The sequence below is a fragment of the Seriola dumerili genome, unplaced genomic scaffold (genome assembly GCF_002260705.1).
Source record: "Seriola dumerili isolate Sdu_G_001 unplaced genomic scaffold, Sdu_1.0 BDQW01000003.1, whole genome shotgun sequence".
In the NCBI taxonomy this organism is placed as follows: domain Eukaryota; kingdom Metazoa; phylum Chordata; class Actinopteri; order Carangiformes; family Carangidae; genus Seriola; species Seriola dumerili.
The window spans coordinates 4,784,870-4,804,909 of NW_019174258.1; the positions used below are offsets into that span (position 1 = coordinate 4,784,870).

The following is a 20,040-nucleotide window of genomic DNA, read 5'->3' on the forward strand; positions in this document are numbered from 1 at the left end:
TATACATACATTTTTTTTTTTTTTTTTTTTTTTTTTTTTTTTTTACAAATGTACAACAATATTAATAGACACATGATATGTGGCTAGAGCTCTAGGAAATACACACGTTTAGTATTTCATTTTGGTAAACGCAGCCGAACCCAAAGTCAGATATGCTTTTAAGTGTCCTGGATGCATGTGGTGTCTTTGGTGTTTTTGATTGTTTTCTTCCTGGTAAAAGGGCCTGGTAGGGATAATGACTATATCCACCTTGATTTGTCAGGGAAAACTGAAAAGGGGAAAACAACTACAGTTAACATTAACAAAAATCTTTATTAAAATTCTACATTATATACTGCTACAAAACCATAAAGGAAATTAATATAATGTACAGTACAACCACATTTGTCAAATTTTAACAAAGCAGGCAATCTATATTACAAAATACACACCTTTAACATCTGTTAGAGAGTTTACAGTTCGGCTGGATCAGTGGGAAAGATGAATGATGGTACTTGTTTTGTCCTATCAGGCTGACCAACTCAATTTATTTCAAGAGCTTAAATTTACCTTGTTTTGAAACAAACAACCACCAAAGGCTTTCATTTAGTCCCTCAATTAGGTTCAATGATAATAAGTCTTACAGCAGAAAGAGGGACTCAACCATATTTTAAGGTTTGTATTAAATTATTTTAATTCAAATCAATTTCAAGAAAATAACACATGCTCATTTTATCATTGATTTTATTGGTGATAAAAGTGATAATGAATACCCTTTGTCAAATCAGTGATTTGCTAATGTTATTTTAGATGGAAAATATTTTAAATAAAAATATGAGTTGTGGCAAATTTATAAATCGACTACATTCTACATAAACCTTAGATATGGGACATCTATTACCTCACAACAAAAAATGTTCCCAAGAGCCAAATGATATGGCACTCATTTATTTCATAAAGCCTTTAGTGTCTGAAAATGCTAACTATTCATTAAAATATCATGTCATATGACTTTGCTTGAGTTCTGTTTATATCCCCTGATACAACAATAAGCTTGTCTGAGCTCATATCCATCTTGGGATTTCAAATGCAAATTTTAAGAGTCTGGGGTGCAACATCAACATCCTACTGACTGAAACAGACACACAGACTTGTTGTGATTGTATCAGTCAACACTATGTCAATATTTATCCCTTACATTCTCAGGATTAGTACTGCGTGCTATGATTCCCTTCCACACGATTTAGCACGCCACTAGATTAACTGTTTCATGGCTGATCTGATCTGATCTGATCCTCTCTGTTGTTGAGTTGTGGGGGGTCTGTGCTGGCCCACATACTGGTTTAACCTCTTAATATGACCCCACTTGACATTCACCCTACATACAGAGGCACTCAGTCCATACACAGCTATGCTGCAGTTCAGTTTATTTTAAATTCAGGGGTTCAGAGCATCTTTCTTAAGCATTCTTTAAATATCCCAGTTGCTATATCTGGGGCATGTTCATCTAGCCAATTGTTTTTTCTACAAAAGTAAGCCACAGTGGAAACCAATGAACATGTCACTAACTGCAGTTGTCCTTACAATTTTCCACTAATATAAACCACTTTCAAGAAGTGCAATTTAGTATGTCTACTTTAGTTTAAAGCCAAACTATGGCTAGCATGAAACATAATTATTTCTGTGCATTAAACTTGTATTTTGGCAAACATTGATGAGTATGGTTGCATCTCAGATGAAATGAAGTGGTTTATAATCTGGACAAACAGTAAAATATTATACACAGGAACAATAAAATAGATTTTGCTGAAATGTGAAACAAGTTTACACAAGATAAAATAATCCTAAATTCAGCTAAAATATACATATTTTCGAAAGGTATAAAAATGCACTTTCTTCATAAACAAAGGTTTCTTCATACTGAAAGACATGCTTAGCAAGTAGGGATACTGATGAGACTGAAAGGATCAGTAATATACAGTGGCCCTGAGAGCTCAATGCAGTGCAACTTATGAAAACACTTGAAAATACACAAACGTGCTGCAAATTCAAAAAACACAACGGTGTGCATCCCAACCCCAGGAAACACTTCCGTTGTGTTGTAGGACTGAATTGGCGGCGTGTTTGTTTATTTGCATGTGTTGTGATTTTTTTGCAGTGCATTTGTTGTCAAATTCATAAAGATGTTTTCTGAATTTGCGGCACGTTGAGCTCTCAGGGCCACCATAGTAATATCTTACTGTAGTTTCCACACATATATATGCACACTGTATCCCAATATCTGCACAAAAGGAATGCACCTACAAAACGTATGTGAGTTTTTTATGCATCACTGTGAATTAATTTATCACTGATAGGTTTCTTAGTCTCTTAAAAAGGATTCCACTCCTGTTCCACAGAGACACTCACCTAGCTGACTGCAGGGCAAGATCTACTAATCTGAATACAGGTGCAGTGATGCCTTTTGCGATTTAGCTGTACTTGTCTACGTGGAGTGGTGTCCTTCCTGCTTTTTGTTCAGTTAGGCATCAGGGTTCATGCGCTGTCCAATTAGACGTCGGCTGTGGGGAGAGCACTCAGCCTCTTCCTCCAACTGGAAGAAAGAAAGAAAGGACAAGGAATGAAGAAATTAGTGTGTCAGTCTGTGTTATCATGAGCAAGTGAATGAGGGTGTTTGGATTTTCTTTTGACTTAAAGAAACTGAGTGAGTAGATGTCTGTGGATAAGTTGTATGTGTGTTTGACTAAGACTAAGTGTGTGTATGCACATCTGAGTCAGACAGAAATTCAGACACACACCACAGTTGCATCCCTCAAGCATACCCACCCAACCCCACACAAAGACACACACACCTGCTCTTTGATGTAGCTGTTCCCACAGGGTGCCAGCCCTCTGAGAGCCAATCCAACGATGAAGCACCACACAGACAGTCCGACCTCAACCGCTGCCAGCACAGTACAAGGGACCCACAGCGCAAGGGTGGTGTCCTGAGAGATGGCAAGTGGTGGAAATGAGGAAGAGAAAGAAATAAAGTAACACTACAAGGTTGACCATTTCTCCTGTGATGCGAGGTCTATAGGCAGAGGGATAGAGTGAGGTAGAACTTTTTTTTTTTAAAGAGAGGGAAATGCAAGAGGAAAATTTAGACTCACATAAATTCTTGTTGTATCAAATGGGCATTGGGCAGTGATAGGTGACCGAGCATTGATGGGCACCTCTGTGTCATTGCATCCCACCATCAAGCCCTGCCCATTGTGGGCAACAGTAACACTAATGGCCAAGATGAGACCAGTGCAGCATGACGCTGAGAGCAGGGCGTTCAGGAATGATGCAATTAGAAGTCCTATTTGCTGGAGAAACAGAGACAACCTCATATAAAAACCAACCATTGAGCAGACACAGAATGAATGACTGAAGTGATCATATCAATAGTTGAAAATAAATTAAATTCTTACCAGTTTTAATACATGAAGGTTCCTTGACACCACAATAGCAATAATCCCGGTGACAATGCTCTGCAAGATTCAAATGACAAGATGATTGTTTCAGTTTAGTGCTAATTTGGCATAGACTAACTTCTAACTTGTCTATTTGTTTTGTCTGTAAAATCTTGTATAGAGTGCATTTCAAGGAAAGGTGACATCATCATCAACAACTGGCAGGTTATCTAATACCTCAATGTAATGAGGCCTGCCCTAAAGCAACTAGATTTAAAAAACCAGTTCCCTTTTAATGGGCAAGTTTAGTCTTGATTGCTGACAAAAATACACAACACTATTACTGAGCTAAAGGAGCACACACACCTGTGATACCTGAGTATCCGATGCACAGAACAAAGAGAGTCACTGATATGAATGTGAAGATCAGTTTGTTTCATGGAACATCAATTTCAAAGTAAAATTCAGACCAAGATTGCTTGGCTTTAAAAAGTACTACAAACCTTGAGTGTCTTGGTGCACAGTTTCCTCATCTGAACTGCTAAAATGACTTCAAAACATAGTGTGAATATATAAACTATTGACTCACCAGCAGGCCAGAGGTGACAGAGATGATGTTGGCTACAGTGTATTCAGTGGTGATATGCTGGCTGGGTTTGGAAATGTGGCGGAGGACACTGCCATGGACAATAGCTCCAAGAATGAAGTTAATATGGCCGACCAGGATGAGAGTTAAACCCTTTTTCATCAGCCTCCTTGGCCCTTTGTCCTTATCTGGATGAAAGAAATACAGGAAACATGTAATACATGCATGATACATGATGTGTCTACATACACCATATTGTACACAAAGCAAAGCAAAAAACTGTTTCTGCTTGCACAACACTACACATTCATTCAGTGTTATGGCCTGACTTATACTGGTTTTCTAAGGAAAATAGTGTTATCGGTATGTGACAGTTTAAAAAAATCTAATAATGATGTCTCAGCCGATGGTATTTTTTGAAGACTTTGCTTTTGCTTTTTTGTTTTTTTATTAATTGTAACCAAGATTCATACTAAGATGAACATTATAGAGTTAATATATTGTTAACTTGCTAGTTCTCACCTCAAACCTAACTTAGCATTTCTACACTGCAATTTCTCGTTACTTATTGGCCGACCTGTACACCGGCCATATCACCTGGTGTATGTGCAATAAGCTATATTGGCGTGGCTGATTTATCCATCTAGCTCTGTACTGTGCGTCTGATGCAGTGTGATGTTATAGGCCAAAATTCACATCAGCTAAATTAAATTCTGAAGGACTTGATTCCCTACAGAACATTTACTATATTTATGCATGCATACATTTATGTGCGTACATGTAAGAGTTACAGCATTTGCATACAAAGGCTACACTCTAAGTGACTCACAGAGATGGAGGAGTTAGCGTGGGCATAAATGATTCTTTTAAAACGAAGTGATCTCTTTTCTTGTCAGTCTGAATGTTAGCAGCTCATTTTCTCTGAGGATAAGATAAAAGCACAATCTGTTACACATGCACTTGTATCACATGTGCAAAGTCTTAAAAATGAAACCGTGTCATCCTACCTCCAGGCCTGTGGTCAGTTACACCCGTGGAGGGGAAAACAATGTCGGACATATAAGTTATGATATTACTTATGTGAGGTGTTCAGTAGTTATATATATATGCCATCAGACAACCACTCACCAAACGTGCACATCTCTCTCCTACGACAGATGTTTCCTACGAATGAATATCCGTAATTTTCGAACAACAGAGGACGAAACTTGAGACCTCTCAGACGTTCCTCTGTCCACTTCCTGTATGACGTCATGATACTCACCTGTGAATTACCTGTGACTTGCTGGACGCTCAGGGGCGCAACAGACATTTGAGATTCATAATAAGCTTATTTATTCTCAGAACACTGAATCGGTCACAAAACCAGAAAATCATTTTCGCAAATGGGTTTGAAACCAAGACTGGAGTAAATCTTATTAAAAGAACAAAGTCAAGCACTTCACACATTTATTTGAAAGACCAGTCATACTTTGCAGTTTTTGTCAGGATACACGTCTCAGAAAAGACACTCAGTTACTGACATTCATGTCATATACAAAATATAAGAATATCCAAATATAACCACAACTACTAACCTGGAGTAGCAGGCTAAAGCTGCCCATCATGTGCGATTATATAATAACCACTTTCAACACCACTGGTAATTTAAGTGGAAAAGATGGTACAGAGAGTGACAGGGAGAGAGAGATAGAAAGACAGAGTCAGTGTAAAGCTGCTCTGATAAAAACATTTTTTGGATTTTTCAACTTCTCTATACAAGGAGTGGTGCGTTTACATTCTACTAGCTAAGTTAAGAACATATCTTTGGGATATACAATCTCAACAGTTCACAAACAGACATACAAACAGAGGAGAACAAAGTAAACAATGTATTAAAATGCACTACACAGGGTAAGTACAGCAAAATATGCAGATTGGAGCATAATAGTTGTCTGAATACATTAAAACTAGAATTACTGCCTCTTGGTTGTATGCTTCCACCAACCAACAAAGTTGCAGGAAATATGGTCACGGTCTCCCCTTCCCAAGTTTAACATTGAATAATGGCCAAAAGTGTTTTTCACACAGTGAAGTTGACCTTTGACCATTTGGATATAAAATGTCATCACTTCATCATTTAATCCTATTAGATATTTGTTATACATTATGTCATAATTAGTGTATGAGTTTGTATGTTATGGCCAAAAACGTGATTTGTGGGTCATAGCGACCTCAAACTTTGACCCTTGCCCACCAAAATCTAATCAGTTCATCCTTGCATCTAAGTGAATGTTTGTACCAAATTTGAGGAACTTCCCTCGAGGTGTTACTGAGATATTGTTTTGGCGAGAATGGGACGGACGGACGGACGGACGGACGGACATGCATACGGACAACTCAAAAACATAATGCCTCTGGCCCTGGCTATCTCTGGAGCAGAGGCATAAAAAAATACTCAAGAAATACACGAGTTGAGATCATTGGATTAATATGATCTCATTAGTGATGTTTGCAATTTAACATTACAACTCAACAACCAGAGGAAAGCTCTGCCGGAACTTAAGCTGGCAGAGTGATTGTAAGACAAAATACAATTTAAATAAAATACCAGATCAAAGGAAGCTATTTTATGCAACAATATCTCAACTGTTGTTTTGTTTTTTCCAATACATATTGAGAATGATATACTCTTATTGCCTGTTTAAGATACTGAATTATGTGAGCTCTCGGACACAGTAGTACCAGTAGTCCACAAAGAGTTCTGAGCCAAACTGTCACAAAAAGGCCACAGGCAACTCCTTGATCTCAATGCAAGTCTAAACAAGACCGGCATGATATAAAATATTTTATTCAAGTTTAGAAGCTTTGGTAAACCTGTGAAGGATATTGTCAATCCACTAGGTCCCACTTTTATCAAATGATCAGATGAAAATAAAAGCAACAGAAAACAAACTAGAGAAGTTCTGTATTGGCTCAGATTCTCCACAATGTGGTCTCCATGTGGAACTTAAGTAAACAAAAGGGAAATAAGTAAAGAAAAACACCTGATATACAGTATTTGTAACATAAATAAAACATGAAACTCTCACATGGATGTATCAGCAAGAGGCTAGGTCCTCTTTCTACAGCATATGGCAGCTGAGTTCACGACACAAGTCTCACATGAATGAATTTTAAAGGCAGAGTAGCATGTGTGAACCCAACAAGCAGCAAATGGTAAAACAATTAATAAAATAAGAAAAACAATTGGAAAAAAGAAAACTTTAGGGCATGTGCGTAGGCCCACAGTAAGGCAAATAGTAGAGCAAAAATATAAAATCAAACACACAAACGGAAATTCAGTAACACTAAATTCACAGTACCTCAAAGTGACTATCTTCCAGAGAGAGCTGGCAAGATGCCCGACCAAAATGCGTTATGCAGTAATGCACATACATTTTGTTGTGCATCAAAGGCCTTTTACAAACATTATCCATGGGTAAATAGTTCTATTTAAAAAATTAAGTTTGAAGGTTCCCTCTTTGCAATGCAGTTTTCAAACTATTCTATATATTTAATCTGATAGGTGATAAAAAGGGGCAAAATGAAAGAGGGAACCACATGAAATGACATTGGTTGAAAAGAAAGGGTTAGCTTAATTTGTAAAAATTTTCTTTGGTGGTGCTCAAAGGGTGTAGGTCCAACTAGTAAAATTTAGTACAAGAGTTAATATGTGATGTGACTCAAGTGAAGGCCTGAATCAGTCTTTGATGATGATTTAGATTGTTTCATCCCGGGACACAGGCCGGCCAAGCAATTCATAATGTAAACACCTCACTATAATACAACTGTGCTTGAGAAAAACTGGGTTTCATCATAAAGCTGCAAGTAATCTAGTCAGTATTGTTGTGATCAAAATGTCTGTTGCAGCATTAATATATTTTAATTAAACTTAACAGCCAGCTTAATAGCCAGTTCATTCAAAATAATTCCATGTATGTATGCGTATATGTATGTTTTGACTTAAATAAAATGCATGTGCCTTTTTTGGAGTAAAACTGGCTTCATATTAAAGCTTTTATGTGCTTTTAGGAAGTTTTAGTCCCTGATTCCAAGGAAAAACTTACACTTTTGGTCACATTGCTGCCTACGGCTTGGTATAATGATACAAAAAATACATTAAATATAGTCACTGTGTTGAGTAATTAAAAAAAAAATGTGTAACAGGTTTGACAGAGTGTATTTGTGAGGAGACACGGTTGATGAAACCCTTGCTAGTGAAGAACTTGGCTGAAAGTTTCTTCTAGTAGGCATGCTATCTTGTTTTGGTCCAACTGTGAAGAGAACACAAACATTTTCAGCAATGACAGACACTCGAAATTCAAAACAACAAACAAGGGATAGAACTGTTTTTATCCATTAAGAGGATGAAAGTCTACATATACTCTCACCCACAGAGAGATGAAGTGACTACACAACATGAGAGTGGGTTTGTGTGCATTTTTTAGTGAGTGGGCACCAGAGTACATGCAGTAAGCGTGTATAAAGCTCTTTAAGGGGAAAGTGAGTTGGAGGGTATGTAGTAGCATCAGGGGTCACCACGCCTTTTAAAATCACCTGCATTTTCAAACATTTTGCAGAAATAGCACATTCACCTACAGTGTCAACCAGACAAATACAAGCACATACACACACAGTCAATGTGAATCTCTCTTTACCACACCAAACACCCACCTCACTGATTAAGCCCAGCTGCACCAACTCTCCAGCCAACTCTTGAACATTCTCCTCTGAAACACACATGAGCACAGTTAGTTACAGTAATTCATAACATCACCTTCACATCAATTCAACCAGTCACCCATCATCTCTCTTGGAGTTATGCAAATACTATAACACACATACACCTGCACCTGAATAAAGGTCAGGCTTAGGGTAAATACCACATTCATAATAATGTAGTCCAGATGCAGCTTTTAAATCCAAATCCCACCTTAAACACAATAAAAAAATCACCAAACACCAGCTACTGCCGTTGCTCTCTGCACCTGTGAACCCATTTTGTATTTTCATAATCCCATTTTTATATTCCTGTAGACATCTAGCAAAGCATTCATTAAGTGACATCCAATACAGTTGAAAAAGGACGGAGTACAAAATGGGACTCATCTGGCAGGAAAATAAAAAAGCCAACATGTTTCAACCAGCATGGTCTTCATTGGGGAATGATATGTTAAAACATGTTGGATTTTAAAATATTCTTCTTGTTATTGAAGGCTTATCAACTTAATGGACAGACGCTTGCAGTTTCCTCTACTTTAGACTGTCCATAACTTTCTTTCAGGTCTAATATTTTTTAATACTTTTTCCATTGTTCTATTGAGCCTTGTATTTGTCCTAAAAACCAAATGTACCTTTAGCTCATCAAAAGTTTATCCACTTATTTTTGGTTAATCTTAAAATCTGCTGTAAATTCCAGGTAAGACTTCTTTCAAGACTCAACTTTCAACAATCATACAGGACCAAATACAGTTTATCTTGGAAAAAGCAAATATTAAGATTTCAATAATGTCAAGAATCCATGTTGCAATGCATCTGCACAACTTTTTGTAATATAAAATAACTCATGCTCTGACTGAGTCTGATTATAACGAATAAGAACTCACTACCTTTGGTGAAAATATAAGGCATGTTGAGGGAAAGTTAACAGAGCAAACAACAGAACTAAATCAACAGAGGTGTAAACAACATATATGCAAGGTTACTCAAATTATGCAAACATAAGGAATGCTGGATTTTACTTGACTACAGGAAAAAAGCATTCACAACAAACCAGATCTGACTTCCTGATATAAACTCTTTTTTTAAACTTCTGACGTCTACTTTGTCCTAAAAACTTTAAGATTCACAAACTGCACATAATACTCCTTTCAATTCCTGACCTGTTTTTGTAATAAATGGATTTTGATTAGTGAATGAGTTTTTTATTATTACTTTAGTTACCACACCAAATTAGGACATTCTTTTCCTGTGCCTAGTGAGCAGAGGAGTTGTCAGGGTCTGCTGATTTTTAATAAGCTAGCTGTCAATTTACAACTGAACAAGGAATGTGGCTGGAACAAGATAAACAAGTGGAGGAGATGGAGCATCCAACAACTCTGACATTAACAAAAGAGAAACACAAGCAGCCAACAGCCATATGCCAAAGGGATTGATACTGAAGCAGAGGGAGAGAGTTCCTTGCTGATTTGTGTCTATTTAGTTTTGAGAATAAAAACACGCCTCAGTTGTCAATGCACTGAAAAGGGTGTAGAAGAACCATGCAAAAGGCCAATGGGGTGAAATTTAAGTGGGTTAGTTAGCTAGCGACACTGCAGTGTGACTTTGGACTTTGGTGTGTTGATAAGGAAAGCTTTGGAAAGAATATATCCTGATATCAGTAAGAGGGACTGTTTACAAAGAGGACAGGGTGTGTCTACGAGGCTGATTTGTGTGTGTGGGTGCGCATGGATGTGAAGTTCCAGTGTGTGTGCCAGTGGTATTAGGCTGTTGGTATTCAAAAGGAAGAAGAAATACAATGTAAGAAACAGGAAGAGAGAAAGAGCAGAAGAAAGTCCAGTGGTCCAGTGAAAGTGTCTAAGCATTTGATAGAGACAGTGTGTGTGTGTGTGTGTGTGTGTGTGTGTGTGTGCGTGTGAGAAAGAGTGCGTGTATGTGTGGGTGAATGAGAGACAGGGAGATGAACGCCTGGGAAAAGATGGTCAGATCGCGACACAGGAGGTGACAGCTGTCAGCAGCAGCCTTTCACTGGCCTGGCATTCCCCACACGCCTGCAACATTATACATGCCTACCATACCTGTGTGTACATGTGCACATTGGATCATACAGACTGCATTATTCTGACCATGCAGCAGTTGTGTTCTGTGTTATTTTCTCATTTGCCTTCCTTTAGTCTTGTCTGTGGCAAAGCAGTGAGATCAAAATCCTGAAATATTGATGTATATTCTTAAACAAATAAGTGAAGTAAAGTTGTAAAGACAACTCCCTGTTGTTTTACAAGAAAACATTAAAAGGTTTAAAAGCCACTATGGCCATTAACAATTCAAGTATGCAATCTAAATAAATTTGTCCAAAATAGAGGTGCATGGTTTTCGTGACACACAGGCAACAGTCGGTCTCCCTGCCTAAAATAGTCTTGCATACTGTATATTGTGACGCCATCTGCATTTCAAGCTCTCTCTGGAATCTCCCTCTCACTTTGCTACATGACAGTCCACACATATGAAGAGATACTGTATATTAAAACTGGGAGTACAGGGGACTGAGCTCTGCAGTAATTGATACAGAAACAGCCTTATCAGCTATTATTACCTCTAATCAGGTAATTCTATCGAACTTCAACTTCTTCTTCAACCCTAAACACAAGCTGTAAAACCAAACCGTCTAAATGGACAAAAGGACCACACTTCAATAAAACAGAATGCAAAGAGTTGATCTTACGAGGTAACATGTCACAGCTTAGATGTCTATTCAGTTTGTCCTCCAGTTTCAGCAGTAATGTTAGCTAAAAGAAGAGAAACAGAGAATTTTTTTAACTTCTGTACACCTAGGAAACAAATAGTTGGTATAATATCATGTTGTTGGTCAATGAGAGGAAGCTTAAATGTTGCATTCTGAATTTGTTAAACAATAAATGATCAATTTGTAAATGTTATTAAACAGACTCACATGAAACTTTGCTCCTTCCTCAACAGGTTCAGCATTACACTGCATATGAATGACCTGCAGGAGAAGTATGGTAATCTAAATATGAATGGTTTTCAAATAGTGTTGGTGAAATTTCAGAATACTTTACACAAATGTGCAGTCTATATTTCAAATAAGAGATTGATCATGAAAATGAGGAACTTTAGCGTCAAGATCATTACTTGTGAAAAGCCACCATTGTGACTGCATTTGTTAATATGCAGTATAGTTTGTTGTACGCACCCGCCGTGTCTCAAGCTCTGCAGGTTCAGGGGTGGGGGATTTGACCAAGGGGATGACAACAGGAGATTTAACCGTCTCCTGCTGAGGCTGCTGAGGACAGGGCAGCCCGAACGCTGTCATTGGATAAATACCATTCCTGACCCAGGGAGGGATAGAAAGACAAAGAAAGGGAGAGGTGGAGAAAACATGGAAGACAGAAAGCATGAATAAAAATGAAGACTTGAAAAAGGGATGCATGTTATATAAAGTAATTACAACTTGTAATTGGACTGAGGATGGACCAGTAACAAATTTAAGAAGAGATTAAAGAGAGGATGTGCAAAGTGATAGAAAACTGAATATTGATCCAACAAAATCTCCAGTTAAACTAAAATACACATAACGAAACAACAAATGTGTCTTAAAATTCCATATGTTCAGGTAACCAGGATGGATACATTACTGTACTGTGTCTAAAAACTAAAGGGAGCATACAAAAATAGTCACATAGTCCTTTACTGCCCCTGTGTGGCCAAATAGTGTTGTTGTATCTTTGGGGCTTAATAACATAAAAAGCTCACGTTAACAACTGAGCTTGTTCAAACCCTCACAGTATACAACACTGATTTGCTTCTCACCTCACATCCTCCAGGAATTTATCAAGCTCCAAAGCAGGAAACTGGAAAAGCCTACGGAGGGATAAAAGGAATCTCACTAATTATACAGTTTGAGGTATGAGGACCATAGAATTTCAAATGCGATAGTAAAATAAGTAATAAAATTATTAAGACAGGTGATTTTGACATTTTTTTAATGTTGTTACTGTGTTTAACTTATGCCTGCCATTTTATATTGGTAAATATATCTTTGTGCACTAAACAAATTAAGAATTTAAGAATAACATCAAAGCTGTTGTTTTTGTTTTGTTTTTTGGCTACTGTATCTGTGCCGAACACCACTGCCACATAGATACTGGTTTCGGGCCCTTACTTGAGCTGAACATCTTCTTTTGTCTCAGCGATGACCAGGTTGGGGTCCAGGTTCTTGGTCATCTCCTCTAGGGCATTTTCAGGGATCATGTCTGGATATTTATAAATCATTGAAGAATTATTGAATAAGGTTGACTTTTAGGATAAATATCTTAAAATTGATACTTGAATAAGTTTTAAGTGTGTTTCTGTATGGAAATCATTCTGGTATATTATAATGTGAACTCAGTGGCCAGTTTATCATGTAACCACTCTTTACAACTGTGGTGAGCAGAAAAACATGCACAACACGTTGAACCTTGAGGTGGATGGGATACAACAACAGAGGACCATGTTAGGTTCCTCTCATTGTCAGCCAAGAACAGAAATCTGATGCTGCAGTGAGCATGGGCTCAACAAAACTGGACAGTTGAAGACTGCGAAAACATAGCCTGGTCTGATGAATCTGGATTTCTGCTGAGGCTGCAGATGGTAGGGTCAGAATTTAGCATCGACAGCATGAGTCCATGGACCCAACCTGCCTTGTGTCAACAGTCCAGGCTGCTGATGGTGGTGGTGTAATGGTGTGGGGAATGTTCTCTTGGCTCACTTTGGGCCCCTTAATACCAATCAATTGTTTGAATGCCACAGCCTATCTGAGTATTGTTGCTGACCATGTGCAGCCCTTTATGACCACAGTTCACCATCTTCTAATGGATACTTCCAGCATGATAATGCACCGTGTTGCAAAGCAAAAGTTGTCTCAAACTGGTTTCATGAACATGATAATGAGTTCAGTGTACTTCAGTAGCCTCCCCAGTCATCAGATTTGAATCCAGTAGAACGACTTTGGGATGTGATAGAGCAGGAGATTCGCATCATGGATATGCAGCTGACAAATCTGCATAAATGATGTGATGCAATCATATCAATGTTTCCATTGTTTTGTGGAATCTATATCACGAATAACTAAGGCTGTTTTAAAAGAAAGGGGCGGACCAATCCAGTATTAGTATGGTGTTCGTAATAAAGTGCTGTGTGAGTGTACAACAACATCCGCATTCATTTAAGTCCACATTTTTTTGTCCACACAATTGTACAATGAACTCCAAAGAAAAATATGTTCTTCACAGTGTGTACTGCAGAGGTAGAGATGCTGGCAACTGTAAGCACGGTCCGAAAGTGTTTATGGTAGTGATCACTTACTAATTTGTGGTTAATTTGATTTTCTTTTTGTTAAAAGCCAATCAAAATTTCCCTTTATCACCAACCATGCATCTGAAATATATACTGTATATATAGAGTATGAGCCATGTCAAAGACATATTTCATTTACATCACATTGTGATGGACAGTTATTTACGAATCGGATGCACAACAAAACTTAAAATTTCTTTGTGTGTGTGTGTGTGTGTGTGTGTGTGTGTGTGTGTGTGTGTGTGTGTGTGTGTGTGTGTGTGTGTGTTAAAGACTCACGTTGGTGACTGACAATGCAATGTGCAGCTAGCAGTTTTAGCAGTGGTACTTCAAACAGAGCCTGGTTAAACAGCAGCTCTCTGGCTGTAGGTCTTGTACTGGGATCACACTCGAGGCACTTCTGTATTAACTCCTACAAAAACAAACATCTGTGTCACACTTTTCAAAGAATTGGCAAAAACTTTTCAAAGATGAATCTGGTATGATCTTTAAAGATACTCATGAACATGCAAACACATACTCCTCTCTCTTTATCTTACCCTCTGCAGTGGGTCCTCCAGTAACTGTATTTCACTGTTTATGGCCTCCTGAGAAACATTAGAGGACTCTCCATTCCCCTGGATCTCCAGGAGTGCCATCTGCAACACAGCAACAAACACGTTAACATATTGCTTTGAGATAGAGCTCAGGCCATTACATTGTATTATGGGTCTCATCTCACCTCTAATGCACACATGCCGAATGAATAGATGTCTACAGCTGTGGTGACATCATCAACAGCTACAAAGACATAAAGAATATAATTTCGACATCATGTCATAAATCATTTTGTGAGAAACCATATACTTTTAATGACTTTAATGAAATTAAGAGATTGCTTATTCCTAAAAGCAGCACTAACTTGTAAAATGTAATCCAATATATCTGTATCATCCGGTTTATTCTGGAGGTCAGGAAACTGTCTATATCAGTAACAACAGAAATAACTATAAAGTCTCATTTTGGTCATGTCTACCTCCATACTCTGGAGCAAAGAAGTGCATGTTCTTCTGTTCCTCACGACAAGTCTTCACATGGTTGTTAATGGTGTCTGGAGCAACTGCAGATGAGGCAGGGATACAGAGGATATGTAGAGGTAGGATGGTGAACAGTGAGAGAAGTGAGTACGAAGCAGTAAGATGTAAAAATAAAGACCAAGGACGTAGAGAAAGACAAGAAATAAATAATGTGAATGAGTCAGGACCAATTAGTACTACATTTACATTGTGCAAATTATCATGAATGTTTGGAAACTGTTCTTTAGCGGACAGGGAGTGCAAGAGATAAAAACAAAGTGCATAGATGCTTTTGTTGCCAGCATTTTGTGTACACACAACAGTGGTTTTCTAAACCACATAACACACCACCACTTTGCTCACATCTTATGCAATGCAATGCAGAGTTTTTTTTAGTACAAGACAAAAGCAATATTGCTATTATTTTTGTCACATGGAAAGACTTGACTTTAGTTAAAGTGCCAAAATTGTTAAGTTAAAGTGCCAAAGTGACTGTTACTTTTGTACATACAACCCTGGTACTTTGGGATCATGGAACTTTAGCACACCATTATGTGAAATTTCCAGCCTTTAAATCCATAATTCAGCAACATTCGATGCCATCAACAGCACTCAAGCTCCACTACCTAACACAGTGGGAGGAAACCAGTGTAATTCTATACCTGAGCCGATCTTGATGAGCCCGTTGTGCTGAATGAAGATGGTGTCACAGGTCAGGTTGCCATGGATGATGGGTGGGTCACATGAGTGGAGATAACTGCTCAATAGAAAAAAAAAAATCACAAATACATACAAAGAACATAAAAAAGGGTCTGGATTATTTTCCACTTGTGTACATTTTCCCAAGAAGGTCCATACTGAATTTAACATGTCTGAAAAAGGGAGACCAACCTGAGAGCAGAAAGGATCTGTGTGCACCATCTCTTCCAAGCCTGTAGGACCATACATCTTATCAGAGCACTTCCTTGCTGGTTACCAGTATGGATTAACTACGGCTTGCATTATATCAAGGGGCCAAATGCTACACGGGACATTTGCAGTTTCTTTCCCTTTTGCTCACCATCATGTAAATGCCAATTAATTTGTTTATCAGACTGTTCAAACTGCCCGTCACTCCAGAAAGCTTATCTCATTCAAGATACGAAGCTCATTTAAAGAAAAAAACATTCATAAACCCTTATTCTATCAAAAGTGCATTTACATAGTCAGTTATTACCTTTTCATTCATGCTCTTGTGATTCTTCTTTGTCTTCTTCAGGAACTGCTTCAAGCTTCCTGATGACATATATTCAGTGATGAAAATCACCTGAGGAAGAGGAAGAAATAAGGGGATAATAGACAGATAATAGACATTGTTCAAATGTAAATTAAAAAAAAGGAAGATTGGTTTCATTTTGAAAATGGTGATACTATTTATGCAGCTGACAGGAAGAAAATTCAATAATGTCTTGCAAGGCCAGAGACTCACCCTAGCCCGGTTCTCCTTTGTGTCAGCCCAGTACTTGTGAAACTTCACAATATTTGCATGTTCCAAATGGATCAGGTTATCAAATACAGCCTTCACTTTCTCCTAAACACAAACAAAAAAATATGTATAAGTATAGCACAATTATAATAACTTAATAATACATTTTACGTTTGCACTGATGCTTCTGTACCTGGCTGATGGGTAATACAGTTTGAAATAAATATTTATATTAAAAAAATCTATAAGGAATTACTTTTCTCTACAGTAGAAAGTGTTTTAACCAACAGATGTCTCTGGTAACCATTATATCTAGGTTTCCAACTGAGCTGCCCATTATTATTATTGTCAATATTATTTTTTAATTAAAATGTTACATAATGGATCTATAAGGGAGTGGGGCACTTCAATTTCACTAGCATTGCTTGACACTGCTTTTCCCACATTGCATTGACCCTGAGCTACATCATTTTCACTACTATAACTATCACTAGTTTATGTCTTCTTTTCTAAAAGAGAAAGTTTTACCTAACCAATCTTTATATTTTTATAGCCTGTACGTGTGCATTAACTACTGAAGCACATAAAGATTCATGAAAGTAAGTCAACTGTGCATTCTTTCCCCTTTTTTACATTTTGAGATCAGATATTGACCGAAACTGAGATGAGTTGACAGAGAAAAATATGTTTTGTTAATGGCCCATCTATATTCAATTAAATGTACAAGTCAAGAAAACAAGAAAATCAGTTCATAATCACCAAAACGACTATCTTTAACGTTTTACGTCTACTCTGTAACACTGAGCCTCACCTCCAGCAGTTTGAAGTTCTTCCTCTCTGATATCATGACTTCATTCCAAACTACCTCCACCCCTTCCTCTGTGTCCATAGCCAAGTATGCAGCATCTATCCCAGGCACATTACGCTGATTCACCTATATGTGAGAGGAAAAAAATCGCATATGAGATCATATATTTAAATTGTGAAATGTAATACAAGACACAGAAAAATAAGTTCTGGAAAAATACTGAACAACAGAACAATTTGTGAGAAGCAACCCTTTTGTGCCCATTCTAAAATCTCTTGATAGGATAACACACTGGCTAGTTTGAGTGCAGCATTGCCTTGATGTTACTTGATACTTATGACTTATGAAGTGTAAATAACATGAAAAAGGGGGATATTGACAAAAGAAAATCATACCATCATAGAAAATACTATAGTTTGATTGTTCTGAAATGGATAAATAACAAAATATTCCATATAATATTTTATTCTTAACTAGAAGAAAATGATATGGTGTGTGACAAAAAACACATGTGCAGCAATGTGAAAAGGATGGCCCAAGATTATTGCATCCATCAATCAAATTAACTGAGCTTCATGACACTTGTCTACATACTCAAGGGTCAAGTCACTTTGAATTTTGACTGAAGAGAAATGTTCTGTCTCACAGGGTAACTTTTAACTTAATGATGGTTTGAACAGTTCATACTTTATCCATTATTTTCACCTGATACTATGAAAGCAAAGCATCCTAACCCCCTTTACCTCCTCCCTGCGTTTCTGCCAGCGGCCACAGGGACTCTCCTCCAGAATTTCTGATTCGTCTTCACTCTCATCCTCATCCTCCGTTGCTGTGGGAGCAGGAGGCTGTATGGAGGCCACAGATGCTCCACCTTGTACCTGTTGAGTGTTACTAGACATGTGTCCTGCTGTGACATCTGCCTTTTTACTAGCTGCAGGTGAAGCTTCTTTTTCTTCTGTCTCAAACATCATGACACAATTTCTGCTGGCTTTCCTTCTCTAGGCTCCTGTTCCTGAGCTGTAACAAGCAAGGAAGCCACTTTCTTGCTCGCCCCCTCCCAGTAAGAGGTGGTCACATATCCCTCTTCTTCTCTGGCTTGGCTTTCAACAAGGTAGAGCTCAAGGAGGGACGACTGTAAACAAATGACACATGTTAAAGAAGGCTTGTTTTAGGATGCTACTGCTACCTTTGATAACAACGTAACAAGTATAATCTTTTCTAACATTAAGTAGTACTTTCCGCATAGGTTAGTTAACTTCTGAGCGACAATTTATGCCGTATGCTTCATTGGTAGGTTAGACTCTTGAGACAGAGAACCACTACTGTGACAGAACACCAAAAGTGTAGTCAGTCCAACTAACCAGCTATTGTAGCTAACTTTCCCTCGGCTAGCAAGCCTATGAAAGGTAAATAAATAAATACCTAACACAAAGTTTACTTGCAATATACAAAAATCTTACCGTGGAACAGAAAACTACCAGTGAATGAAAAGCCCTCGGTTACATAATGACGAAAACACAGTAAAATTAGACGCTTTTAGTCAAAAATGCTAGTTCGTCATAAAAATTTGTTGATGGGTTTCAAGTCCCTTTCTCTTGGCAGAAGTGGGAGGGGCGGGCAGAACTTGGGGAGCGCTTGTTTGCGCGGAGAAAACGCAGTGGTGTAGTTGCTACTAAAACATGCCAATAAGTAGAACACACGGGGTTGAATGACAAATATTACATTGACTACACCGTCAAAATATTACCACACACTAGCAAATGTTATTTTACTTAACTAACTTTAATGTTCCATCTATGTGCTCTAATCTGTTGAGTCCTGAGTACATATAACGCCCCCACAGCGCATTGTGCGTTTGTTTAATGTCCAGCACAGCGCCGGTAAAATAGCGTTTGGTAGACAAATTTATATTATTCAGCTACAAGTACTAAATTACTTGTAATAAATAAAGACTTCATAACAACAAGCTTTTTGGCCAAAGCAATAAAGGGTAGAATTTTTTTGTATTTTAGAAGCACAGTTACCGACTCAATTTTCATGCAGGAGCTCAAATCAAGCGCACTCAAATATGGTTCTGCTGGTGAGCGGCGCCAGACAAATCAAGATAGTTCCCCTCTCCAAGGCCAGTTTGGAGGCATCGGTTCGCGAAAGGGCCGTTTGCTTTACAGCTATGTAAACAAGTGTTTATATCTCACATAGCGATTTAAGTAAATTATTAAACATACGCATTTTGTTCTGTTTGGATATATTAAATGCATATTTTTCAAAAGAAGAAAAGTTTAGTTCAATCTTATTGGTAGTTTAGGCGAAAACGGAAGTTGTGAGAGGTGCACAATCTCGCCTCGCTTGTAGAGGGTTGTACAGCTGTTTTCACGTTGCTAAAATTCTGCGCAAGATGTTATCCACGATTTACGTGCAAGGCAGTGATGCAAACAAGCCCTCTGGAAAATAAAGGAATTGTTGTGTGGCAGCTTTTTGGATAAAAAAAAACCGCTGTCTCTCCTCATCCACTATGCGGAGGCTCAATGATACCGACGCCGTGCGCATAGGTCGCATGTAAGGGATATTTTATGGAAGGTGGGACGAGGGAGAGGTTGTGAGGCTGGGGAATAGGG

The 20,040-nt window shown here is 38.0% G+C and overlaps 2 protein-coding genes across 3 annotated transcripts; both read right to left on the reverse strand.

Annotated features, from left to right (window-relative positions):
* Window positions 1-2,130: 2,130 nt before the first annotated feature.
* krtcap3 (keratinocyte associated protein 3) lies at window positions 2,131-5,227 on the reverse strand. The gene is made up of 6 exons (XM_022743308.1): window positions 5,131-5,227; window positions 4,006-4,190; window positions 3,435-3,494; window positions 3,132-3,329; window positions 2,832-2,966; window positions 2,131-2,572 (listed from the first exon to the last, which is right to left on the reverse strand). The coding sequence occupies exons 1-6, from the start codon at window positions 5,141-5,143 to the stop codon at window positions 2,501-2,503; spliced, it is 663 nt and encodes a 220-aa protein (XP_022599029.1). The 5' UTR covers window positions 5,144-5,227; the 3' UTR covers window positions 2,131-2,500.
* A 1,133-nt stretch (window positions 5,228-6,360) lies between these two features.
* LOC111221026 (nuclear receptor-binding protein-like) lies at window positions 6,361-19,057 on the reverse strand. Of its 2 annotated transcripts, XM_022744352.1 has the most exons (18): window positions 18,886-19,055; window positions 18,169-18,557; window positions 17,429-17,551; window positions 16,621-16,722; window positions 16,369-16,458; window positions 16,044-16,084; window positions 15,815-15,909; window positions 15,113-15,196; window positions 14,819-14,877; window positions 14,637-14,735; window positions 14,377-14,509; window positions 12,923-13,013; window positions 12,571-12,621; window positions 11,954-12,089; window positions 11,693-11,746; window positions 11,465-11,528; window positions 8,698-8,753; window positions 6,361-8,297 (listed from the first exon to the last, which is right to left on the reverse strand). In XM_022744352.1, exons 2-18 carry the CDS (start codon window positions 18,394-18,396, stop codon window positions 8,238-8,240), a joined length of 1,566 nt encoding a protein of 521 aa, XP_022600073.1. In that variant the 5' UTR covers window positions 18,397-18,557; window positions 18,886-19,055; the 3' UTR covers window positions 6,361-8,237. The 2 variants fall into 2 exon arrangements, with proteins under 2 accessions (XP_022600073.1, XP_022600081.1); XM_022744360.1 differs by lacking the exon at window positions 11,693-11,746 and having other exon boundaries at window positions 18,886-19,057.
* Between the last annotated feature and the right edge of the window lie 983 nt (window positions 19,058-20,040).

Coding starts and splice junctions, on each gene's coding strand:
- LOC111221026 (XM_022744352.1), bottom strand. CDS start 18,396: ATGATGTTTGAGACAGAAGAAAAAGAAGCTTCACCTGCAGCTAGTAAA. Junction 16,723..17,428: donor AGAACTTCAAACTGCTGGAG/GTGAGGCTCAGT, acceptor GTTTGTGTTTAG/GAGAAAGTGAAGGCTGTATT. Junction 11,747..11,953: donor CAGAGCTTGAGACACGGCGG/GTGCGTACAACA, acceptor CTTCTCCTGCAG/GTCATTCATATGCAGTGTAA.
- krtcap3 (XM_022743308.1), bottom strand. Junction 3,495..4,005: donor CTGTCACCTCTGGCCTGCTG/GTGAGTCAATAG, acceptor TGAATCTTGCAG/AGCATTGTCACCGGGATTAT. Junction 2,573..2,831: donor ACAGCTACATCAAAGAGCAG/GTGTGTGTGTCT, acceptor TCTTTCTTCCAG/TTGGAGGAAGAGGCTGAGTG.